The sequence below is a fragment of the Dermochelys coriacea genome, chromosome 4 (genome assembly GCF_009764565.3).
Source record: "Dermochelys coriacea isolate rDerCor1 chromosome 4, rDerCor1.pri.v4, whole genome shotgun sequence".
Taxonomy (NCBI): Eukaryota; Metazoa; Chordata; order Testudines; family Dermochelyidae; genus Dermochelys; species Dermochelys coriacea.
In genome coordinates this window covers 59263446-59290989 of record NC_050071.1, presented here as the reverse complement: position 1 = coordinate 59290989, position 27544 = coordinate 59263446, and the positions used below count along the sequence as shown (strand labels likewise).

Sequence of the window (27544 nt, the reverse complement as noted above, 5' to 3'; positions counted from 1 at the left end):
TAGACTGTCAGTGCAGATAATTTTGAGCTGCTGTATAAAATAGCAAATAAGGAGAGTTCTGCAATCTTTAGGATGGAAAATGTTCTTGATCTGGGCTTGCATTAAGTTGCACAATGCAATGTCAAATACAGCAGGTTTGTGAATATTCAAGTTACCTTTTCTGAGGCATGCCTGTAACTATGTTTCTTCTACAAATGAATGAATACACACCTGTGTACAAAAAGATTTGTCATCTTTTGTTTCTGTAACTACACTATAGCTATAAATCGATATATCTTGAAAATTCATAATATATCATGACTTCAGTCTGTTTGATAATCAGTGGTTGGTCTGCAGTTACCTCTGAAGAGTGAAAGGGATAATTAGACTGACCAATCATCCTCAGTTTTATACATTGTACAACACTGAATTCTAATAATTGAAGACTGAAAGATAATATGAATCGTTATTAATTACTTTTTAAACCACATTGCTTTATACGTATTTATAAAACACTTCCAAATTTGGTTTTACCGGTTCTCCACAACAGTGATTAGACTGCAAGCTCTTTGAAGCAGGGGCAGTCTTTTTGTTCTGTTTTTGTACAGCACCTGGCAAAATGAAATCCTGATCCATGACTGGGGCTCCTAGGGCCACCACAATACAAATAATAATAGTCATTAATTATTATGCACCATAAAAACTGCATAGTGCTTTGTGGTATTTTGAAAGATACATTCTCCTGTGATTTTCCTGATATTTTAAAAATAGTATTTCTCCTGAATTTTAAGACTGTGTGTGTGTGTGTGTGAGAGAGAGAGAGAGAGAGAGAGAGAGAGAGAACACACAAGTGAGCAAGCTGTAATAAGATAATCCAACTCCAGTGCCACTTGGAAATAGCTAGCATCAGGGAGCTTCCATCTTTTTTCCCTTTATACCTCTCTCCCGCTACCTCCCTGATAAATCAGAAGAAATGTATTTAAAAATATATAGCTCTAGCAGCTACATCCCTAAATGCACTTTCTTTAAATTGGTTTTCTGGATGAGCATTTGATTTATTACGTGGAATCATGGAGTTATGAGACATTCTGTTAGCTGACCCCTAAGCTTTGGTGACCAGCATGCATGTTGTGGATTACTACGGGGAAAATATATAAAAACACCATGTATTTTATATTCATGTATAAAATTTGGGAAATCCAACATCTTTGTGGGCAGATTGAACTACTTCTCCTACTCCAATGTCCCAGGTAGGGGGGAGTTGTTTGAAATGGAAGCCAGTCTTGTATCTTTTGTGTCATATCATATTAGCATTGTAAGGAAAAGCAAGATTATACTGGCACTGGGTGTCTGAATTCATAACTGGTGTTGGAGTATTTTATGAATCATATGAAGAAGACTCACTCATCCTTCATCATTATCCTGAATCAGGCTGGTGGCAGCAAACATTTAGTAGCTTAATGCTCATGCACAGAAATGCTTTCTTGGTGAGCTAGTTGCATGGCTAAACTCACGAGCATTGCATAGTTTGAGTCAGTGTTACTCTGAACCCGGCTTTCATGGGTAAAGTGCCTCTGTGCTTTAGCAAAATACTTCTCATTGTCTGCTGTAACTGGTGTGGACTGCCTCAGGCTCTTAAGGATGAGCTACAAAAGATAAGACTTATTTTCCAATGAATGCATCCGATGAAGTGAGCTGTAGCTCACGAAAGCTTATGCTCAAATAAATTTGTTAGTCTGTAAGGTGCCACAAGTACTCCTTTTCTTTTTAAAAGATAAATTGCTACTGGGAAATGGATACACTTTTGGAGGGGGCACAAGACCTAACTCGCATTTAAAACTTACAATTTTTCAGCTGGTCAGGAGTGTCCCTGGTGGGCAGCAGACTATTTTCAATAGGTCAGGAAGCATAGGAAGAGGCTGAAAATTAATACAATTTTACTATAAATAAGATTTTGGAGTTAAAAATAAAATTATTTAATGTATAACCATTGGAAATTTACAGTATGGCCCCAAGCCTTAGCCCTCCACTTAGTTTTTATCTGTTAAAATTTTTCTAATACAAGATTTGGGGAGGGAGGGTGAGAAAGAGTGCATACTTGAATCCCCAACTTTGATATGAGTTTTCAGAATAGTAAAGAAACTTGAACTTCCGCTAAGTTGCTGAAGAATCCTAAGATCCTGCAAGGTTTATTAGCCAAATAGAAAAAGTTCCTAGTTTGCAAAGACATCTTTTTTCTTCAGACCTCCAGTTCATCTGCCTCTCCGCAAGTGAAAGTGTCGTATCTGTTTAAATGACATCAGCAAATCTGCAATTCATTGTCACACTGAGTCTCTTGTGGTACCTTATGGCAGAGTTTGTCAAATTTTCAAAGTTAGGGACCCCTGTCCAGACCAAAAAAATACGTTGTGACTCTTTCTCTCAAAACTTCTAACTCTGACCATGAGCAGGCGAAGTTTTATAACTATAGTCATACTTGAAATAATGGAGTGAGAACTTTCAAGGATCCTGCAATTAACGACCTCCAGGGTAGGGTTTCTCAAACTGTAGGTCTTTGGAGACTGTAAAGAAATGTACATTTTGAAGAAAAAAAAAAAAGTCTGTACAGTTGTGCTGTATTGGCACATCCATTTAAGACAACCATGTTGCTGTAACTTGAGTGCCACAGCTGGTAGAAGATGTGTGCATGCTCAGCAAGCTGCTAGAACCTCTGCAAATAATAGTATGAAACTGGCACCTGTATATGTGCCTATATGTATGCAAACCAGTATAGGTCAAAAATCATTATTGTGGTAGACAAAGTGCAAGTAGCCAAACACATAGAAAACATGTCACCAAACTAAAACATTGGATGTGTTGGTTATAATAACAAAGCTCCATGGACACTACCGAGACTTCCATGATGGTAGTCAGTAATTGCTAGAATTTGTATAACCCTATGTTCAGAGTGTGTTATGTCTCTCTCTCTGTGCTTGTTCTGCAGAGAATAAGGCTTGGTTTATACTACCAATTTATGCCAGTATAACTATGTCGCTCAGGGGTTAGAAAATCCGACAATAGTTATATCCGCCTAACCCCCAGTGTAGACATCACAATGTCAATGGGAGAAGCTCTCCCATCGGCATAGTTAGCGTCTTCACTAAACACTACAGTGGTGCAGCTGGGCCACTGCAGCACTGTAAGTGTAGACAAACCCTCAGTCCATTACAGTTGCCAACTAGGGGGCATAATCCTTTATCTTAAGCTATAGAGGCCATGGCTTAGCTTTGGAGGTAATGAGTTCATTCCCTGATAATGACCAAGATAATAGCCGTTATGTTTCGTTCTGCTGGGTACTATACAGGAAGCCAGAAGACCCAGATTTATTATTCACAGCTCTGCTATTACTATTGACATCTGTGTTACCATTGAGCAAACTGTTTTTAACCTCACAATGCCTTAGTTTCCCCAATTGTACAAAGAGGATAGTGATACTTCCTTTAGAGTGATTAGCGATCTAGGGGTGAAAAGTTCTATATAAAATGACTGTATTATTTTTTTTTCATGAAAAGGACAATGGAACATTGCTTCACTGATGACTCAGAAAAGAAAATACAAAATGGTTTTACACAGATTCAAAACCATATTATCTAGTGTGTCTGAAATGCTCTCTGCTGAAGATATGAAGCCTTCCACATCACAATCCAATATCTACTTGCTGAGACCTTTAATAATTCATCTTGGGTAGCAGGCTTAATCTAATTTACTGACATCCTTGGGCACCTAAATGAGCTGAACTCTTCTCTAGAGGCAGAATAAAATATATTCTGTTTATGCACAACAGGGAGACACATCTATAAGAAAATGTAGAAGTTGGTCTTTCCACATGCAGGAAGGAAACTCGGCTTTGTTTGTTCTTGTTTTGTGCTATGAGGGAGCTGAAGAACCATTTGGGAACCGTTAGAATTTACCTGGAGTGGGATTGTCTTTAGATAACCCACAAAGGGGAAAGAGATGGATTAATAACTCCTTCATCCAACATGCTGTTCACTTGGCAACACTGACTGGGCCACTGCAAGACAAACCTGTCCTGGAACAAGATCCTGCAACTTAATTTCTCTAGATAGCCAATGTCTGCTTAGTTTCTGTCTCTAAAGGAGTGCTACTCATCTTTAGTTGCAGAAGTCTTTAAAGTTCTTATTCTACTTTTCAGAGTAGCAGCCGTGTTAGTCTGTATTCGCAAAAAGAAAAGGAGTACTTGTGGCACCTTGGAGACTAACAAGAGCTGTCTGTGCTGCTGCCTGACTGGCTGGCTACCTTTATAGGACCTCTAGTCAGAAAAGCCCCACCCCCTAATCAGGGCTCAGCTTCTCTCCCAGCACAAAGCCCCTACAAGCCTCTACACACACACACAAAGTACTAAAAATATAAAACCAAGTACAAATACCTTCTCTTCCAACAGAACTCCCACTCAAACTCCCCTGTTTACAGCTCTGTTTGCTAGCTCCTGTGCCGCTGCAGCTGTCTGTAAGCAAGGACTGGCCTGTCTCCCAAGATCTGTGAGAGTGATGGATCGTCCTTCAGGATAGGTTGTAGATCCTTGATGATGCGTTGGAGAGGTTTTAGTTGGGGGCTGAAGGTGATGGCTAGTGGCGTTCTGTTATTTTCTTTGTTGGGCCTGTCCTGTAGTAGGTGACTTCTGGGTACTCTTCTGGCTCTATCAATCTGTTTCTTCACTTCAGCAGGTGGGTATTGTAGTTGTAAGAATGCATGATAGAGATCTTGTAGGTGTTTGTCTTTGTCTGAGGGGTTGGAGCAAATGCGGTTATATCGCAGAGCTTGGCTGTAGACAATGGATCGTGTGGTGTGATCTGGATGAAAGCTAGAGGCATGTAGGTAGGAATAGCAGTCATTAGATTTCCGATATAGGGTGGTATTTATGTGACCATCACTTATTAGCACCGTAGTGTCCAGGAAGTGGATCTCTTGTGTGGACTGGTCCAGGCTGAGGTTGATGGTGGGATGGAAATTGTTGAAATCCTGGTGGAATTCCTCAAGGGCTTCTTTTCCATGGGTCCAGATGATGAAGATGTCATCAATGTCGCGCAAGTAGAGTAGGGGCATTAGGGGACGAGAGCTGAGGAAGCGTATCTTTGTATCACAACCTGCTGCTGATTTAAAAATAATTGTAGGTTGTGTATTTTTTGCTTTCAGAATCATGGGGAACATCTTCCAGTAGCAAAACAACCCTATCCATTACAATGAATTGTTTGTATTTTAATGATTTGGGGCTTCCTTTCTCATCAAAATTTACTTTTCAAAACTTCATAATTGGATGCTATTCTGTTACGATTATGATTACAATCTTTTTTCTCATTCATAGTTAAGGTTAATCTTGGAGTTCATTTTGTAGCTTGGAATGAGATCGCTTGCTCTGAAAACTTAGAGAAACCTGTCTAACCCACTGTATTAACAGTACTAAGGTAGCATACTATGCATTCTGAACTTTTGACTGGGTCAAAAGTTAAGTTCTTTAAGTTCTTCCATTGTTACATCTTGGCTTTTGCTCAGCCCCCAGAAGCTCTGCCAAGGTCTTGGTAGTGCTGTTGGTGATATGCCTCAGAGGTAAAAACAACCTACAGTCTCAGTCACTCCCTAAAAATTAGGTTTTCTGGAATTTCAATCAGGAGGTGTTAGACATCAACAGTAAATTAATTAGATTATATTGAATGCACACAGACATTATCAGTGAAGTGTCCTTGGTTTTGCATTTGGGTCTTTGACTTCTACATTAATGTGTTGTGTTGGGACTGGATGGTGCTCCAAGACCTGCTGCCTCCTTTTGCTTGATCCCCTATATGCATGAAAAATTAGGCTATTCAGTACTTAAGACATCCTTATAGTGCCTCATTGCCCTTATCCTAGATTTCTGGATATGATAGCCTATGTTCATCTGGATTTACTCATGCAAGTTCCAAGTCCTTTCAACTGTTCCAAGGATGGTCTGATTGCTGAGACCTCAGACGATTGCTGAGATCTTAGAGGATGTATGAGGTGATGGGAGTACCAGGAAATGTTGCTTTTAAGTCACTTCTATATGAATAATTGTTGCTAAATGATACTTTCCAAAAGAGATCTTGTCACTCACATATTATTTGTAACAGTTCTTTCATTTTTTTATTTGGGTCAGATAAAGCTGTTAGGGTACAACTGACTGCTAGTTATACATTCATCTGTGATGTAGGCCGCACTTCAAGCCACTGGGAGAGACAACTCCTTTAGCAAGATTCACCATTTAATCTTCCCTCTCCCCTATTAAGCACATAAAAATCTGATTTCACTTGTAGTTTAATCATTTTATTTGCAGTTTGTCCATGGATTTTAATCCCTAAAATTTTCATGTTTATGTAAATTGCCCTTCTGGTATTCTTTGGACTCTCTGTGAATAAGAAGCTTCATAGTCTAGAAGTTACAAGGCTACCAAATTTATTTCCTCATCACTAATTATTTTCAAAATCTAATTTAGTACACTTTTAAAATGACATGGGGAAAAGGGCTGAAATTATATATTCAACCTTTTTTTTTTGTATTTTTGCCTAGTAAGTGATTAACATTGCATAACTTTCTCATGTATCCTCAGTAAATCCTATAGAATAGAGTAAAATATTTGCATACTCATATAACTGGTGTTGGCTAGCAATGTTTAACTGCTAAGCAATCACCTCTTAAGTACATCAATGTTTAATGGAAATTTTCATCCAGTTCTTATAAAAGCATAGCAAGCCATTTATCAAAAAACATATAGTACCTTTGTATACATTTTGGTTTTGTATAATTTTCATTAACATAATTAATATGTTAATATATAATTTGTTTAAACTAACAAATATTCAGAAAAAGAATATAAAAGAGAATTTCAACAGGATGACAATCCAGTGATAAAGTTCATTACTTTGTTAGTTAAATTAAGAACTTAAATGGAAACTTGATGAGAACTTGGGGCGGGGAGGGAGAGAATTTAGTGCAATTTGTTGAGAGAAATAACATGTTAAGGGCACAACAGCAAACTATCCCAATGCAAAGGAAATATAGGAAGAATAGAGAGGCCAATATGGCTCCTTCAGGAGCTCTTTAATAATCTGAAAATCAAAAAAGAATCCTATAGAAAGTGCAAACATGGACAAATAGCTGAAAAGAATAGCACAAGCATATGTGTACAAAACGAAAAAGGCTAAGACACAAAATGAGTTACACCTAGCAAGGGAAATAAAAGGCAATACAAAGAGGTTCTATAAATACATTACGAGCAAGAGAAAGATGAATGAAAGTGTAGGTCCACTACTTAGCAGGGAAGGAGAATTAATAACGGATAGCATCAAGAAGGCTTAGTTATTTTATGCCTATTTTGCTCCAGTCTTCTCTAAAAAGATAAATTATGACCAGATATTTAACACAATATTAATAAAAAGGGGGAAGGAACACTAGCCAGAACAGGGAAAGAAGAGGTTAAATAATATTTAGGTAAGTTAGATATATTCAGGTCAGCAGGACCTGGTGAAATGCACGATAAGATGCTTAAGGAACTAGCTGAAGCAATCTCAAAACCATTAGTTTTCAGAGTAGCAGCCGTGTTAGTCTGTATTCGCAAAAAGAAAAGGAGTACTTGTGGCACCTTAGAGACTAACAAATTTATTAGAGCATAAGCTTTCGTGAGCTACAGCTCACTTCATCGGATGCATTTGGCGGAAAAAACAGAGGAGAGATTTATATACACACACACAGAGAACATGAAACAATGGGTTTATCATACACACTGTAAGGAGAGTGATCACTTAAAATAAGCCATCACCAACAGCAGGGGGGGGAAGGAGGAAAACCTTTCATGGTGACAAGCAAGGTAGGCTAATTCCAGCAGTTAACAAGAATATCAGAGGAACAGTGGGGGGTGGGGTGGGAGGGAGAAATACCATGGGGAAATAGTTTTACTTTGTGTAATGACTCATCCATTCCCAGTCTCTATTCAAGCCTAACTTAATTGTATCCAGTTTGCAAATTAATTCCAATTCAGCAGTCTCTCGTTGGAGTCTGTTTTTGAAGCTTTTTTGATTGTCTTTGAGAAATCATGGAGAATGGGTAAGGTTTCAGAGTATTGAAGAAGGGCAAACATAATACTTGTTTTTAAAAAGGGAAACTAGGAGAATTATAGCCTAACTTTGATACCTGGAAAGGTACAGGAACAAATTATTTAATAAGTTTATAAGCACCTAAGAGATAATAGGATAATAAGTAACAGCCAACATGGATTTGTCAAGAACAAATCATGCCAGACCAACCTAGTTTCCTTTATGGACAGGTTTACTGCCTAAGAGATGGGGCAAAATACAATATATCTTGATTTTAGTAAAACTTTTGACACGGTGAAACATGACATTCTTATAAGCAAACTAAGGAAATATGGTTTAGATTAAATTACCATAACTTCGGTGCACAACTGGTTGGAAAACCGTACTCAAAAAGTAGTAGTTAATGGTTTGCTGTCAAACTGGGAGGACATACCTAGTTGGATTCTGCAGAGGTCTGTCCTGGGTCTTGTACTAATCAATATTTTCATTAATGACTTGGGTAATGGACTGGAGAATGTCTTTATAAAATTTGCAAATGGTACCAAACTTGGGAGGAGTCCCAAACATTTGAATTCTAATTCAAATTAGAATTTTGAATTCTAATTAGAATTCTAATTTAGAATTCAAAACAACTTTGGCAAATTGGAGAGAATTGGTCTGAAATCAACAAAATGAAATTCAATAAAGATAAGTGCAAAGTATTACGCTTTGGAAGAAAAACATAAAATGGGGAATAACTGGCTAGGCAGTAGTACTGCTGAAAAGGATCTGGGGATTATACTGGATCACAAACTGAATACGAGTCAGCAGCGTGATGCAGTTATGAGAAGGGCTTATATCATTCTGGGGTATATAAACAGAAGTGTCGTATGTAAAAAACAGGAGGTAATTGTTCCACTGCACTCAGCACTGGTGAGGCCTTAGCTGGAGTGCTGTGTCCAGGTCTGGGTGCCACACATTAAGAAATTGGAGAGAGTATAGAGGAGAGTCACAATAATGAAAAAAGTTTAGAACACCTGAGCTATGAAGAAAAGGTTTCAAAAAAAAGCTGTTAAGTCCTGAGAAAAGAAGACTAAGGGGTGACCTGATAACAGTGTTCAAATATTTTAAGAGCTACTGTAAAGAAAAGTGATCAATAATTGTTCTCCATGTCCATTGAAGGTAGGACAAAAAGTAATGGCCTTAATCTGCAGATTAGATACTATAAAAAACCTTCTAACTATAAGGGTTGTTAAACTCTGGAATAGGCTTCCAAGGGATCCTGTGGAGTCCCCATCACTGTGGATTTTAAGAACAGGTTAGACACCTGTCAGGGATGGTCTAGGTCAGTGGTTCTCAGCCATGGGTACACGTACCCCTGGGGGTTCGCAGAGGTCTCCAGGGAGTACTCAACTCATCTAGATCAGTGTTTCTCAACCAGGGGGTTGCAGCCCCCATGGGGGGTCACAGGATGGGTTTAGGGGGATCACAAGTGCCGGCCGGCATTAAGGGGTGGCAAGCAAGGCACGAAAGCTTATGCTCTAATAAATTTGTTAGTCTCTAAGGTGCCACAAGTACTCCTTTTCTTTTTACTGAAATGTAAGTACAATATTTCTATTACAATGGATTTATTTGGCAATTATATGGTAAAAATGAGAAAGTAAGCAATTTTCAGTAATAGTGTGCTGCGACACTTTTGTATTTTTGGTCTGATTTTGTAAGCAAGTAGTTTTTAAGTGAGGTGAAACTTGGGGACAAATCAACCTGAGAAATCAGACAAATCAGCCTGGAAAGGCTGAGAACCATTCGTTTAGGCCTACTTGTTCCTGCCTCTGTGTGAAGGGATGGACTAGATGACCTCTCGAGATCCTGATTTCAGCTCTACATTTCTATGATATGTAACAGAAAATATATGATACTGTGAGTAATTAGAGACTAATTGATGTGACCAATTGATATGGAAGAAACAGACATTATATGTAAAGCTTCTAAAGTGGTATTTTAACCAATTGTACCAACTGCACCATTTAGGTCCTGTAGCAAAGGAAACAAATCATGGCAATGAGAGTGCTGGACTGGACTTCTAGTGTGCATTTTGTAGCTTTTATTAGTGCATTTTTGGCTGGTGATAGTAAGACCTTTAATATTGCTTAAAGGGACTGTGAAATAGTTTAGGTCCCAAATTTGATCTCTTCTAAAATGTTTTTTTGGCTGGGGATTTGATTCACTGATTCTAAATACCTCTACAGTTCATCTGTTTCTCTTTCAAAATCCACTACTCTTATCTAGAAATCAAGGACAAAATAAAACAGGGCTTCTATAAGATGAAACAGATTGCATTCTGTGTGTCTTTCTGTGCTCTGTAGCATATGTTAAAAACAATTCCCAGTGCTCAGCTGATAATCCTCATCGATGCTGCTTCATAATAACAAAATTAAGAAAACAAGTTTCCTTAGAAATCAGTGTTGTCCATTTGGGAAAAGACAGTTGTTAAAATAGGTTGCATTCCAACATATATGGAATTAGGAAATCATTGAAATGAAAATTCCTGTCACAGTAAGCCCTAACATCTGAAGTCTATCATGGAAAGGCCTATTTAAATACTATGTGCTAGATTCCATCACCTTATTCATATTGAATAACACCTGACTCTCTCAGTAGTTCATTGATGTCAAAAGCACTACAAAAGGAATGAGATACTACTGAATGTAAAAAAGAAAAAGAGTACTTGTGGCACCTTAGAGACTAACAAATTTATTTGAGCATAAGCTTTCTTGAGCTCATTTCTTCGGATGCATTCAGTGGAAAATACAGTGGGGAGATTTATATACATGAAACAATGGGTGTTACCATACACACTGTGACCAGAGTGATCGCTTAAGGTGAGCTATTACCAGAAGGAGAGCGAGGGGAAAAAAACCTTTTTTAGTGATAATCAGGGTGGGCCATTTCCAGCAGTTGACAAGAACCTGTGAGGAACAGTGGGGGATGCCGGGAAATAAACATGGGGAAATAGTTTTACTTTGTGTAATGACCTATCCACTCCCAGTCTCTATTCAAGCCTAAGTTAATTGTATCCAGTTTGCAAATTAGTTTTGCAATTTGCAAATTCCAATTCAGCAGTCTCTTGTTGGAGTCTGTTTTTGAAGTTTTTCTTGTCGTAGAATTGCAACTTTTAGGTCTGTAATCGAGTGACCAAAGAGATTGAAGTGTTCTCCAACTGGCTTTTGAATATTATAATTCTTGACGTCTGATTTGTGTCCATTTATTCTTTTATGTAGAGACTGAATGTAAGAGTGGCAAAATTTACCCTGTAGAATTGATTTTCATTAAAAATGATTTCACTGTTTTATTCCTGTGTTTCGTAATCCATGGAAGTATTTTAATAAAGAAAATGCTTGAAGTGATTTTCAAGATGAATATTTAGGACTACCACATGAAAATAATCAGACAATTTTGCAGTCCCTTGTGAAATCTTACAAACAAAAGAAGCATCAAACAACTCTATAGTAATTTTCATTCAATAGATAAATAAAATGCTGTTACAGTTTAGTGTGGAAGTTGCCCATTTGGTATGAAACTCTGGGGGGGGGGGGGAGGTGAACCAAATTTAGGTCCCTATCACAGGTAGGTATGTGCTAACTTCAATCCCATGAGTAGTCCGATTGTTGTCAGTAGAACTACTCACATGAGTAAGAGATTGCAGGATCAGGGCAATATTGTGCACATGCTATGATCCTTTTAAGAAAAAAATAAGTGTAGCATAAACAATGTTTTTGAACTTACTTTCAGTCAGAAGTAAACATTTATGGCCAAGTAAGAAGTCCTCCAGAATAGGCTTCTAGTAGCAGCACAAACAATGCCATTATTTTAAAGTACTGAGCTTGCTAATGAGGCCATCATCAGAAGTGTAAAAATATGTAAGCGTGATAAGGATGTAATCTTTGAGTATTGTCCTTTAACATGCCTCAGTTGAAATTATCTTTAGGTGCAAAGATGCCAGATTCTCTGTTGCCCTGCATTGTGTGTACTCCTTTACACCAGTGCAAAGTGACTGTAAAGCGGGTATAAAGTACTAGCCAATCAGAATGGTAGTTTACAGCTACTTTGCACTCACTTTGCCTCTGTGTAAATGACACCAGTTGGTTAGGGCAACAAAATCAGGCCCCTGATATTTAAGAGAGGCCTTTGCTTGTTATAAAGAAAAACAGCTTTATCTGTTTAGAGATCTTCCTGAAAACTAGTAATTGAAAGTTATGAAATCATTTATATGAAAGGTTTTTTAATTGGGGGAAATTAACAGAAGTAATTGTTTTTAAGTTGCTACCTTTCAGCATAGCTTTTTTGCATAATTTAATGAAAGCCATGTGTATTCTACAAAACCAAATGTTTTCTGATCTTGCAGAACCAAATGAGTAGTTGTGTTTTTATATATTTTAAAAGTCATCAGTAACATATGTGATGAGCATCCCAATGAAGTGAGCTGTAGCTCATGAAAGCTTATGCTCAAATAAATTTGTTAGTCTCTAAGGTGCCACAAGTACTCCTTTTCTTTATATGTGATGAGCTTATGTTTAAAATATTTAGCATCATACTATGTGCTAATATTTGCGGTGTAAGTTGATGCATTTCTCTGCTATTGAATTTATAGTAGCCTTTCTTTCTTTATGTGAGATGTAAAATGATGAAGTTGCTGAAACTTTGGTATTAGACCTCTTTCATTTAACTTTGCTAAAACCTCCTTCCTTATTTGTCCAATTAACTGGTTTCAAACTTCTTCCTATCAGCTACTTGTCTAGCATTTGGTATACAAGCTCACCCTGCTTAGTTAATTAAGGTGACTATAAACAAAAATATGTACAATTCAAAGTCATGCAGTGTTTCACACAAGGATGGAGGTGATAATAGCTTAATTCCTGCTAGATCTTTCCTGTCTTTGCTCTGGCTACTTCAGACTGACCTTGTCCACAATCTGATGACCTCCCTATTGCACTCAGCTCTTTGGAAAGCTGCTCTGCCATAGCTAGCCCTGAGGGGGTATCTGGAGACCACTGATCCATTGACCCATGTCAAGACTGGATTTCAAATCTGATCTACTTGGGCCTCTGACATAGCTACACACAGGTCCACTGCACATAAAAGCCAACAGAACAGCCTGTATTTTTCTGCTTGTTAAGTGGCATGCAGTTTCCACTTGTTAAATGGAATATTAGTTTTACACTAGTGACTTGCTATTAAATTAATTTCCTGAAGCAATTAATATTGATCTGTTCCATTCAGAGGAGGGAATTCTCCAATTTAGCAGCATAATTTTTTCTAAATCTATCAAATTTATCACCTTTATTTGCCGTTTTCAGAGTAGCAGCCATGTCAGTCTGTATTCGCAAAAAGAAAAGGAGTACTTGTGGCACCTTAGAGACTAACAAATTTATTTGAGCATAAGCTTTCATGAGCTACAGCTCACTTCATCGGCTCACGAAAGCTTATGCTCAAATAAATTTGTTAGTCTCTAAGGTGCCACAAGTACTCCTTTTCTTTTTATTTGCTGTGTTTCCTAAGACTGAATGTTAATGTCCCCTTTTAAAAAATGCTTTAAAATACATCCAAGGCAAAAAAAAACCCCATAATTTCTACATAGGCATTTTCTAAATAAATGTAATGTTTGCATCACCCAGTTCAAATTACAAAAATCTGGAAATAAAAAAAATTGGTTATGGTTCTAATAGCAACATTAACTAGACCACATTGTATACATCGTACATATTATGCGGTAAATATATATTACAGAATAGACCGCAATATATTAAGTTACACATTTAATTAAAAAGGAAAAATATATATCACGTATATGCAGTAGGTTTGCCGTGTTGTTGTAGATATGTTACTCCCAGGATATTGGAGAGACGAAGTGGGTGAGGTAATATTTTTTACTGGAGTAAACTCTAACATTTGCAATAAAGGTAACTGTACTATTGAAATTTAACTTTTCCTGACATCATGTGTTTAACTGTGCCCTTAATAGTCCATTATCTGCTTTAAATTTCGTTTAAAAAAAAGTGCCTCTTAATACTAAAATTGTTCGAATTAAGCTTAGAAATTCAAACTTCATTAGCTATGTGTGCATGATTGTTTTTCTGAAAAATTCCTGCTGTTGTAACCACTGTTGCAGCTCTGCTAGTGAGAGCACTAATGTAGACAGTCCACTGCTGTGTTAATCACTGGGTCCTAATCTCACTCAAAGCAGATATAGACAATGATAAAACTTCTAGTTTCAATCTTGTAACAAGCTCCATGGAGGTAGACCCCTTCACTCCCACAGGAGCACCTTTGACTTCAGAGGTGCTCCCCCTGGATGTAGTGGTCTGCCTGCATGGAGTTCATTGCAGGATCTGTCTTGAACGTTCCAGATGTTGCCACCACCAGTTGAGTTGTACTGGATTGTTGAATACTTAACAACGACAACAACAACAACAAAAGACTTTTTGACTTGTCACCTTTGTTTGGTTGGAGTTAGCAGGATTTTGAAATGGAAAAAGAAATAGAGGGCCTGATCCACTACTGCATTACTCTAGTTTTAATCTGGTATAACTCTATAGATTTCAAACTTTACAGAAAATTTACTTTTGAGCAGGGACCAAACATGGATAATTTCAGGCCAAATGGTGAATGCTTCAGAAAGTATATGTGAGTGTATGGGATTATTACCAAGGCTATGATTCTGTCACGAAGGTCACAGATTCCATGACTTTCTGGGACTTCTTCTGGGGCAGGGCTGGAGCAGCTGTCATCCTCGGAACAGCGGCTACCGGAACAGCTGGCCAGCAGCCAGCCCCGGGGTTGCCATCAGAGCAGCAGCCAGGGTTGGTTCAGCCCCTCTGGGACTGGAGTAGTAGTAGTCAGCCCCTGTTGCAGGAGCAGCTGGTGGGGCTGGAGCAGCTGCAAGCCCCAGCAGTGCTCTTTGTCCCCCGTCTGCCTCCTCTCCAGGGAATTTTTTAGTAAAAATCAGGTACAGTTCTCAGGCTTCCATTAATTTTTGTTTATTGCCCGCGATCTGTCCGAGACTTTTACTAAAAAATATCCATGACAGAATTGTAGCCTTAATTATTACTGTTTTGCAACATTATAACAATTATAGCAGGCACTGCTTGCCTGTAGTGTTATGATTACCCTTTGTACACTTAGTAGTTTTTCTTTTAAACATGGGGATTGGTATGCAACTTGAAAGGAGCTGTTTTGTCTCAGGTTTCAGCCAAAATTTGTTTGCACTATGAGGTTTTAATTTATTCCCCACCTAAATGGTTTTAAAAGATTGTCTATGAATATTTGTCAGATAAACCTGTAACCAAAAACATTTTACGTATGTTTTTTAGTCAACAAAATATATGTGATATATTTCCTGAAAAATGCTCCCTTCCATTGTGTTAAGAGCATGATCAGGGCTTTCCAAATCTGAAGAGGCTTTAAATGTTTGTGAAGTAATGAGAGAGGATTTCTACCTGTGAGTGTTTAATGTTCTCCGTATTGCACTCTGCCCCCCATCATTAATTCTTTATGTAACTATGTTGTATGTTAGACTTTATATCATGATATTGTTTTTCCTTTGTATACAGGAGCTGATTCCTGAATTTTATTATCTCCCAGAGATGTTTGTCAACCTCAACAATTACAATCTAGGTGTGATGGATGATGGAACGGTGGTATCTGATGTTGAACTTCCACCATGGGCCAAAACCCCAGAAGAATTTGTTCGCATAAACAAGCTGGTAAGATGTCTATCATCTTTTGTCAGTTGAGGGCCAGTTCTCGCAACTTCTCTACTAAAATACCTTATGACCATTTGTCCTTGTCCTCAGTGTATAGATAGAATTTGCATTAAACTATTATTGAAAATGATAATTGGATGCAATATAAGGGAATAATGGTTTCTTACAAAGGGGTGAGGGGGAAGGCTTGTCCTTTCACTCTTTGCTTTAAACTTTCTTTGTACATTGTGAAGATAAGAGGGGGGGATATTGTAAAGAAAAAGTAGTAGGGAGCGGCTACATAATTGTTTTTTACATTCAGGTCTTGTATACCTTCAAAAGACTCGATGATTGAAGGACTAATGAAATTATCCTATCACAAGAGACTGAAAATTGATTGATTTTCAGTCAGGCAGGCTGTTTAAAATGTATATTTTTATTGGATTTTTTTTTAACGCTTATTTAACTCCAGTGTCTAATGAACCTTTGGGAGAATTGGTGTCTTTCTTAAAGAGTCAGAGCCCCCGCCCCTTCCATTAAGGGAGTGTTTTTCAGACATTTGAAAGCTGAGCTACCCTTCAGGAAAATAACACTAATCACCCCCCTCACCCTCTTGTAACTGTGACATGTAGTTTTAAAGGCCTACACATCTTAATTTATACATTGTCTATGTCCCACCTCTTCCCCCTAATCCCTCCCAGGGAGTCCTTCCCTCCTAAATGTTGGGAAGCCCTGGTGTGTTGGTCTTCATAATATAGTATTTCCTCTTTTTCTTATATGCTTGGAACCGTGAAATAATTGAACAGAGCTATTTTGAAAGTAACATCATTGTTTTCTGAGTTTAGCATCCACTGAAATGAACGGGGCAGTTCACACCTCAGAGCTATTGTTTCAGGCTTTCTGCAGACTCAAAGATCTTTCCATCAGTGACATACTTTTTTTTGCCAACCATAACATAGAAACTTTAAAAAAAATAAATAAATAAAGCTGAGCATTGAGGTAACAATTGATAGTCTGTCCATGGCCCACTCAGCTACTCCTTTGCAAATTTTCTCCTCATAGAAAATATTTAATTAAGATATGAAATCCCACTGTACACTTCAGAGACGCTAAAATGTCTTCGAAGAAGATCAGGAAACACCAAACTTCACCTTCCTAATATTTCTTAGGTTTAAAAAACAAACAAACCAGAAAGAATACATTTATTCTGTTGTTGAAGGATAAACTTAAAACCTTTTCTTCATGAAGAAGCAAAAAGGTATATACATAATTAAAAACCTTTTTTACAGGTTGTCTTAAAGCTTTTTACTCTGTTGCAAAAGAATTTATTCAACAGAGGTTCCTCTCTTTAGCAATTGGTCATTAACTGTCATTTTATTTATGAGGTAATGCTGTCATCGCCTTTGGAAATACTATTGGGTGTAGGCTTGGCTCTCTGTATGGTTGGGGTAACGGAAATCAAGAATATTAATGCTTGCAATATTTATAGGACAAGTGATAAAGATTTTGAATTTTAAAGTATTCTAGAACAATTCAGGTATATTCTTTTAAGGGAAAGTACATGTGAAATTGATCCAAATTAAGATTAAAACATGCACAGACTTCAGATAGTAAGGCTGCTACCTCTTAAACAATGCAGGTTCAAGTGCAACTTTGGGTGTTACAGAGCTTGATGAAGTTTGGTGCATTATGAATATGATATTCAGACTCTTAGAGTTCAACATGCGTTGATGATTCAACACCATTCTAAGAACAGAAAACACCATTGCAGACTTGTTCAATGTAATTTAGCATCTTGATTTGCTCACAGCAGTATTTTTAATCCTTGCATATACTATGTCCATCTTTCTGTCATTTTCCACTTTAAGAAAGTTAAGCCCATCATTGGAGGCAGTAGGACAGACTGCCTCCACTGTCCATTATGGGGTGGTTATTTTTTACCACCCCATAATCTAAACTTGCACAATAGAAGCTGTCTCTCCACTGGCAAAATTAAGACCTACAATCCAACACTTTAGCTCCACTTGTGGCAACAGATCTGTCTTGTCCACTGCTAATAGGGTTGCACCAGTGATAATTATAAATCCTAATTTTCCTGCTGGGGACATAAACAGTACTCCCCAACTCCTTTCTCTTTTCCAATATTCCAGTACCCACTCTTTCTTTTTCTCTTCCTTTCTGACCCCAGCATCCATTTTTTCTCTCTGCCTTCAGGACTGCCAATCCCCCCCCCCCCCCTTTCATTTCCCAAGACTGTTGCTAATAACCTCTGTCTTTTTGCAGCTCTACTTGATATCTCTCACTTGTGCTATATTCTCAGAGGAAGTGCCTGATCGGTAGGAAGAAGATGCTTTTTTATTATTAGTGTTAAGCTCTTGGACACTAAATGTAGTATCCCCTTAGAGCTTCTCTTATATAGTAATACACTCAGTCTGTATTCTAAGTAGTAGTATTTTTCTTTATCTACTTAGGATCTATATAGTAAGTGCTGCTTTATTTTGGTACTCCTTGAAAGATCATTTCAGAAAAAAAAGAACTAGAATGAAAACCATGTTTCTTATTATATAACGAACTGTCTATTAAACAGTAACATTATTTCAGGTTTGAAAGGGGCAGTGTTTTCCTAACCTTGGATCATTTGTATTTTCAAATTTTACATTGCTTTAACTTAGAGTTTAAATATTTTTCAGATCTTAAAAACTACTTAAATATGTTCTTACAACTCTAGATTATTGTTCAGATGTAAATACCTAATTTTTGTTTTTCACTTGGTTTAGTTTTCAAGTAAATGTTCATTAATGAAAGTGACTTATTAAAGTTATTTAGTTTAGAAAGGTTTTATGTTAGTTATTATGTTATCCATCTTAATATCTGGCATGAAAGTAAAACTTGCAGTATTAATAATGCATTTATTAATAATGAAGATTTTCATTCCACGTGTTTGTCCTAAACTAGTTCTTTCATCAAGAGAGAAAATGCAAACTAATTATTAAAAATAAGAATGTTTTGCTCAATAAAACTTCTTTACCTAAAGGTATAATTTTGAAAGTATTTTATAATTTGATGCAGTAGAGCATTTTTGGTGGCATAATCTCATTTTGGGGAGGGAGAAAATAGGGATTTGAAAAGCAGCACCATATAAAATTTCTTTGTTCAGCGTTTTGCTTCTGATAATAGCCCTTCTTGCCATACCATAAATCCCTGCTAATATTAGTGTAATTCATAAACAAAGAAAGTTTTGAACAGCCCTGGAGTGTTAAATTAAAGCCCTTTACTAACTAGTCAACAAACTAGTTTACGCTAGGTGTGTACAACAAGTAAATTTATTCTGCCAGTAAGGCTTGGTTCCGTCATGAATATTTTTATGGGCAGTGCCATTAGTGATCTCCTGTTTTACAGTTGAATAAAAACCATCAATTTGTATGCAAAAATACTAAGCTTAATTTTCTTTTTAATATTTGTGGGTTTAGCATGATGAACAAAACAGCTATTTTTAATTAGAATAAGTATATTTACTAGCAGTTACCTGAAACTCAGTGTCTAAGAAATATTATTAAAAATGGTTGTTACAATACAGCACTGATTCATTTACTATTTCCTTGCAACTTCCTGTATCAGACTAAATTATGATTATAGTATTGTAAGTGCTCTTTTTTGTAAGATATCACACACAGATTTTTTCCTCTTGCATTTCAGTTTACCTTTTCAAGACCACAGATTTTATGCCATGATTGGAGCTCATGAAATGCATACTGCTTTGATCTGTGACCTTTTTGTGGTGCTAATCAGGTTCCTGATATCATTATACCTTGCTCATTAATCATATTTCCTGCAGCCCGTCAGCCAGCCAGACAGCCCAGGCCCCTCTTTTCAGCCCTGTGTTGGCAGGTTTCTGCTTTTCCAGATTATTACAGTGTGATACTTTGGCTTCTCATAAGCAGACCCACATCAAGCTGTGTGCTACAATTAAAGTCAGATGGTCCTCAGGTTGAACAGGGATATAGTGTTGCAGCTGTCTGTCTTCCTGGAACAGACCAGGACGAGGAACAGATGATATGTAGGTCAGTGCATAATAACAGATTGTACACTACTGGGTCAATAGCAGGGGTTCAGAACATTAATTGACTGACAAACTTATTTAAAACTGATTCCCAGCCTCTTTTTAAAAACAGTATATAGGATGTATTTTAAATAGAATAGATTGCATATGTGGCTGTCTTTTGTGTGTGGTATTGGGAGAAGGAGGAGTATGGTGGATGGATAATGCTACATTTTGATTGATGCAGTGTCATCCAGTCAGCTAAATGAGTCTAATAATGTAATATAAACTATATTTTAGCATTGTAAAATACAGTTTTTACTTGTAAATTTATTTCCTCTTCATATCTTGTATAGTTTGACAACAGAAAGCATGAATCAATATTTTTTGGTAAAGAAGACTTTATTTGATCAAAGCGTAATAGTCTTTCATCAAGCTGAAAAATAAATTGTTTTTGTTCAGTCTTCTCCCCCCAAAGAGGGAATACAAATGTATTTGGCCAGCATCGTTCAGGGGTTTTGGATCATTTATATAAATTAACAGTGTTTAAAATGTGGTCTAGTTTTCCTTGATGCTGTGGAGTAGTCACAATTTTGTGTCGAACAACAATGGGCTGTTATTGCAATATTATATCACATCAGAAATTCAGAATTATGACTTCACTGATGCACCATAGATGTGATAGATGACCTGTGAAGGATCAGGACCAAAAAAATTAGGAGACACATTTGAAAGTTAAATGGACTTCAGTTTTAATCGGACATAATTCAAAGTTGTCCCCAGTATTTAAGTCTCTCTGTAAAGCTAAAAGAGTAACCATTAGTAAAGTTATGAACCTAATGCGTACTGTGCAAAATATTATTTAAATATTCGAACTGATTCAAAGCTTGTTGCATATCCTTAGGAATAAAATACTTATAGTTAATCAAACATTAGCAGTACTTAAAGCCATATATTAGTGCCTAAAATATTTGAAAATGTTTTCTTCAAGGTGAGTGAGGTAATATCTTTTATTAAACCATCTTCTGTTGGTGAGAGAGAGAAGCTTTTGAGCTTCACACAGCTCTTCTTCAGATCTAAAATAGGTAACCAGTGTCGCAGCTAAATATAAGATGGGACAGATTATTAAGCATAAGGGGTTAACACATGTCGTACCACAGGTTTTGCATTTGTTGTCCTGGCAAAACCTGCAGACATATTTTTACTGCTACAATGATCAACACTCCTCACAACACACTTTCAAAATCTATGGGTTCTACACATTCCTATCACAATATGTGGTATAAATCATCCAGTGCATTAATGTCCCAAGAACAACTATGTGGGTGAAACCAGATAATCACTAAAAAAGAAAAGGAGTACTTGTGGCACCTTAGAGACTAAGTAATTTATTTGAGCATAAGCTTTCGTGAGCTACAGCTCATTTCATCAGATGCATTCTGATGAAGTGAGCTGTAGCTCATGAAAGCTTATGCTCAAATAAATTTGTTAGTCTCTAAGGTGCCACAAGTACTCCTTTTCTTTTTTGCGAATACAGACTAACACGGCTGCTACTCTGAAACCAGATAATCACTATGCTCTAGAATGATCTCACACAGAAAAATGATAAAAGACAAAAATACCCTGTCACTTGTGGCAAAGAGGGATTCTCTCGTCAGCATAGGTATTCCATCTCCACAAGAGAAAGTAGCTAGGTTGATGGAAGAATTTTTCTGTTGACCGAACACTGTCTACACAGGAGATTAGGTCAGTTTAATTATGCCACTCAAGGGTATGTTTTTTTTTCCACATCCCTGAGCAGCGTAGCTGGGTCGACCTAACTTTTAGTGTAGACCTGCCCTAAAAATCATGATTTCAACAGAGACACTGGTTTTATAGCTCATTATTTCCATTTATAACTCTCCTTTGTCCTATGACTGCAGAGCTGTGAATTGCCCACTTCATTTTAATTGGTTCCTTGCAACATGTGTTAACCCCTTATGCTTAACAATCTGTCTCTCCTTGTATTTAGCTGATATTCTGGTTACCTCTTTTAGGCCTGAAGAAGAGCCCTCTGAGGTTTAAAAACTTGTCTCATTCAACAACAGAAGTTGGTCCAATAAAAGATATTACTTCACCCACCCTTGTCTTTCTCATATCCTGGGACTAACCAAGCTACAACAAAACTCCAAACAACAATGGAAGATAATTAATTTCTTCAAGTTACACACATGTAATTGCCAGCTGCAAACCGTGCATCAGTAATAAAAATACCAACAGATTTTTAAACAATACTCAGGGTTATCATTCAAATCAAGGAAAGCCAAGAAATACAAAATGAAGGCTGTCATTTAATCACTAACTTAACTCCTTCACAATATTGAACTATGTGGGCACAACCATGTAAGGAAAGGAAAGAATGTTGCCTTTAAATAGGCATCAATTTAAAATCTAATGAATGTCAAAAAAATAATTTGAGTATTTTCATGTATTAAACCTACTCCTGAATCCCCCTACGGTTTTTTTTAGGTCTTCTATTTTTCCTACTCTGCTTGTTGAGTGAAAGACTTTTGCAAACAAGGGAAGTACAAAATAATCAGGAAAAAAGAGACAAATCTTTTAATATCTTTGTTATAGTAATCTCTTAGTAATAATAGTGTGTAAATATTCTCAGACAAAACTGAGATATTTAAATTTAAGGTATCCTTTTAACTACCGATTTCCTGTTGGTTGGTTGGTTGTGTCTTATAAATATGTAAACAGTCATGTGTTATAATTGTTTTAAAATTGTTATTTTACCTTTTAAATTCAGTTTTTCTCTTGTTAAAATAACTGATTACATTACCCTACTAATGTTAACTTTGGTCGAAATTTTCAAGGCCCTGCCTACTGATCAGATACCCTACTTGAGTAGTAGCTCACGAAAGCTTATGGTCAAATAAATTTGTTAGTCTCTAAGGTGCCACAAGTCCTCCTTTCTTTTTGCGAATACAGACTAACACGGCAGCTACTCTGAAACCATACTCGCTTGGTCATGATTTTCATAAGGAAACCAGAAACCACAGTAGCAGGGAATCGGTGATTTTATTATTATTATTCATTAAGACTAATGCTTTGCAAATGCCTTCTTCATTAAAATAACGTACTTCCCAGTGATACTTTGGGAGCAGTTATAACTATCATTATTATAAAGGTAGATCACCTTGCTCCAAAATGGAGAGGATGTATATAATCTTTCAACTAGGAGCTGATGTCCAAAAAGGCAAGGTTTAATTTTGGTATATTTTATAACTTCTGAGGAGTTTGGTTTTTTTTTTAAGCTGGCTGGCCAGCTTAAAGTCCAGGTTTGACTTGTACACCTTTGTGTGTTAGCTGAATTTTAGATCTTGCTGATAAATAAAACTGTTGATCAACTGGTAATATCCATAAATCCAGAAATTTCTATAGCACCCTCAACTTTTTGATAATTAGAATATTTTAGAAATAAAAGTATTGTCAGAATCAATCGTGACAGCTTTCCATAATATGTCTCAATTTAAGTATTTTTAGTTTATTACAGAATTATTCCTTTTGTAAATTAGTAGTTTAACCATCTTGTTCAATTTTGTTAAAATGTCAAGCAAATTATAAAAATGCTGGTGCAGTACTACAATCATTTGGAGTTAGAAAGCTGGCGAGAAGAACAAAATAGACCTTTGACTTGCCCAAACATACATCCTAGTAGGGGGGAAAAATGGGTATTATAAAGCACTGTTTGGTAAAAAGAAGTCCACAGCAAAAATTGGAGAATAATTATTGGTCCATGTGGTTCATTGTTCCTTAGTGCAGGCTACTGTGCTTCATTCCAGACAACATTAATCAGGCAACAGTCCTTGCCAACTTCCATGGCAACAATACTCAGTGCTGCCAACCACAAAACCTGTTTGGTTTTTTGTGTCTTCACTCTCCCTATCCATAGGAAGTCAATTTGTTAGAGAACTGACAGACATTATCGAGGCCATTATGCTACTTGTAACCTATAAAAATTCTTGGTACTTGTTGAGTTAGAGAACAGAGATACAGGATAATCTTAAGGTTAAGGCACTAGACTGGAACTCTGGAGGTCTGGGTTCTGTTACTGACTCAGTCGCTGTATTCTGTTCCTGGCTTAGACCAGGACTACACTACAACTTTGGTTGATGCAAATTACATCGGCGCACATCTGCTGAAGTTAGTATATTGCTCAGCTACTTGCATCAGTGCTGAACATATTCCCTGGAATGGGTATGTCAATGCAAAGTGCAGTGCATCCACAGGTAGGTATTCCAGTGTACCCTGCACTGCTGTCCAGTGCAGTGCCTTTTGGGAAAATGTTTGCAATGAGTTATGGGTAGAAATGAATGGCTCAGTGATCTCCTGGAGCTAGATGTCAAGTTCCCAGCATGCAACTTTCTCCATCACTTTTAATGACATCACTATCCCACTATTTTAAAGCCTTTTTTAAAAAAAATCCACAAACTCACGCAGCACTTTTCGCTGTCCTCCAACTCGGACAGAAGCATGGAGCCTATAGAGGTCTGCACTAGACACATGAAGGCTGCAAATACAGGATGCAAGATTTTCCAGTGTTTGCAGCCCGCAGGAGGAAACGCAACAAAGGGGAACATGATGATTCCTTGGGGTACAGATTACTGAGGGACATAGCAAAAGTCAATTCAAGACAGACCATGGTGAAAATGAGGAGGAGTTTCATTACCAGTTCTTAAATTTGATGAAATGGAAAGTAGGGATGTATTGTGTAGGTGTTACATCCGTTTGTATTTCTGCAGATAGGTGATTTCAATGGCTTTTTTGTTTTGAAGCTGTCATCTACATGCAACATGAGGGCTGAGGGGGGACAATATCTGTAAACTCCGTAAGTGTTTTAATGGTATCAAAAATCACTTCGTGTTTCTAGACAACATATAGAGTGTGTGTCTGTAAACAAAAGAGTCTGTTTGCATATATAGTGTACACTGTCACAAAACACGTATTTAAAGTTTTAGCACACTGATTGATGTGGTATCTTAAAATAGTAAACTACATTTATTTGACTTTGCAGTGAGGCTGTAATTTTAACAAAAATAAGTTATACAAGAGCTATGTTCATTAATCCAAGGGAAAAAAGGTCATCTGTGCTCATTGCAGCTGAAGGAAAGTTGTAAAGCCCAAACATGCAAGATGCTGAGCATCTTGTGCTCTATGGAAATCAATAAGAGTACAAGGTCTGCGCATCTTTCAGTATTGAGCCCCTAATCTCCATGAATCTTATGTTTTTGCATGTTTTTAAATGTATCAATAAAAAGGTCACATTCAAATTTTGAGTACATTCCATAATCTTCATCATACAGTTTTGTGTACACCTGGGAAATCTTGGCAGTATTGTGAAGAGATTGTACATTCTGAAAGGGAGATTTAGAGAAGGTATAAAACATTTTAAACTTCACAGAACTGTGTTTTCTTTCTCCTTCCCAGCAGTTAAAGCTTTAAACTGCTCTTTAGTCCAAGTCTGATGACCAATTACAGGAAACCCTGAGGCTATGTCTACACTTAAAATGATACAGTGGCACAGCTGCAGCGCTGCAGCTACCTCATTATAGCACTTCAGTGTAGACCCCGTCTCAGAAGGGTTCTCCTGTTGCTGTAGTTAATACACCTCCCCAAGAGGAAGTAGCTAGGTTGACAAAAGAATTCTTTCATTCACCTAGCGCTGTCTACACCCAGCGAGGTCAGCAGAGCTATATCCTTCAGGGGTGTGGATTTTTCATGCTGGTGTGTGTTTTCAGTATAGACTAGTCCCATCCTTAAATCTTTGCCAATAGGCTTGTCTATGCAAGGAATTCATGGAGACGTTAGTATAAAATAACAGGTTTGGCCATTAGCCTGAAAAAAGGAAGGAAAATGTAGCCTCATTTAAATACTTTGAGCACATGTTTCATATCTGATATAAATGTGGAGTAATGTTATTGAAGCAGTAGAATTACACTTGTGTGAAACTTTTGCAAGTGAGAGTAGAATCCTGTTGTAGAGTTTGTATTATTTTAAAGGCATTGAGGTAGGACGGTGCATCAACGTAAGCAAAAGAAAAGCAGAGTAGAAATGTTTCCCTGAGTAATTTGATATGCAACCCATAATTTGTTAGTCTCTAAGGTGCCATAAGTACTCCTTTTCTTTTTGCCATTAGTGAGAGGATCTTTTGGAAGTATTGGAATAAATAAAAGTAGTTTAATTTCTCTGTTTATTTAATGTTTGTATTTTTATATTATATTCTGTGTGCATATGAATTGCTTACTTTTATTTTTCTTATTTTTCTCTTTGCACCATAGCTAAGATATCAGGTCAGATCTGTTCAGATCTCATCCAGTTAAATATTCCTTTTTAAATTTTCAGATGAAATTATTATTTTTTTAATATTATTATTATTGACTAAATTTAATTGTTTCTATCCTCTCCCATCAGACTAATGAGGATAGTAACACTGTGTTGATTCCAGTCAGAAATCTGGATAAAATTTACTGTTTCATTTTACTGTTTTAACCCATCAAACAAAGTCCCATAAGAATATAACTTTTAAAAAATAGTGTGTTCAAACCCCCCATGGTTTTCATTTGCAAACACAGCAAGAAGCAGTGTTCTTTTGGTATTTTAAAATGAAATTTTAAAATGAAAAACACTGCAGATATTCTTTTAATGGGGCAAAATTAATCACAACATAAAAGGAAAAAGTTGTTCTTTGAGTGCTGGTTTCTTTGTGTATTCTACTGTGGATATGCATGTGCTCCATGTGCCAAAGACCGGAAGATTTTTACTAGCAATGTCTGTTTGTTTGCACCTGAGCCTTTCTCCTTGTGCTCCAAACTCAGGGTATAAGGGATGGTGTCGACAGACAGCTTCTCTAGTTCCTTTCTACTGCTGCACAGTCTGAAATGGAACCTCTCAGGTCCACGGAGTTGCTCTTCAGTATTTTCTGTAAATATAGTTATTATTAGATAGCTTTTATAGTGTTAGTTCTTAAAGTTTCAGTATCTCGTTAGTTATTTACAATTTGGGCTTCCCACATCCTAACCACGTACCTCTCTTCTTCTCTGCATGAGTGGAGACGGATATATGACTCCAGAGGACCTTATTATCCCTCTGGATCCAGAGTGCCCCATTTTATAGGCCCTGGCCTTACTAGGAGACCCAACACCATCAGTACAGGGTTGGTACAGCAGAAGAAGCCATTCTCGTGTCCCTACCACTATCTGTGATACATCAATGTCCACAATACCAGTGGGACTCCCTGAAGAATTAGAGCCTATGTTTTACTCCTGAGGGGAGTCGGACGTTGGTGAGGAACCTCATCACGGAGACAGGACATTAGTCCAGACTGAGATTCCAGAATCTCCGGGGCCCCCTGGTGATCTTACCATGCAGGGTACCCTCAGGACCAATAGTACCCTATGCCATGGGAACTGCCTCAAACAATGTTTGAGCCCTCTCACAGGTTTTATTGTGGGCAGTGAGATCCATACAGATGCTACATCAAATCCATACATTCCCATCAAAAGTCACAATATCCCTCCCCTCCCAGAGAGGAATGTGAACTCCTCGGGAGACCATGGAAGAGGAGGAGGAAGAACCAGAACCAGCAGTCCCAATAGAAATATTTTCATATCCTGATGAGGCAGTGCTCTGGTGTCACTTTTTCTGCTTGACAACTACAG

At 37.2% G+C, this 27544-nt stretch overlaps 1 protein-coding gene across 8 annotated transcripts in view; it reads left to right on the top strand.

The window, feature by feature from the left end:
- Positions 1-27544, top strand: part of LRBA (LPS responsive beige-like anchor protein) — a 555352-nt gene that overhangs the window by 407894 nt on the left and 119914 nt on the right. For all 8 annotated transcript variants that reach the window (XM_043513125.1, XM_043513123.1, XM_043513124.1 and 5 more), the window contains exon 47: positions 15671-15823. In XM_043513125.1, the coding sequence (XP_043369060.1) occupies positions 15671-15823 (153 nt within the window). The remainder of the gene's footprint in view (positions 1-15670; positions 15824-27544) is intronic.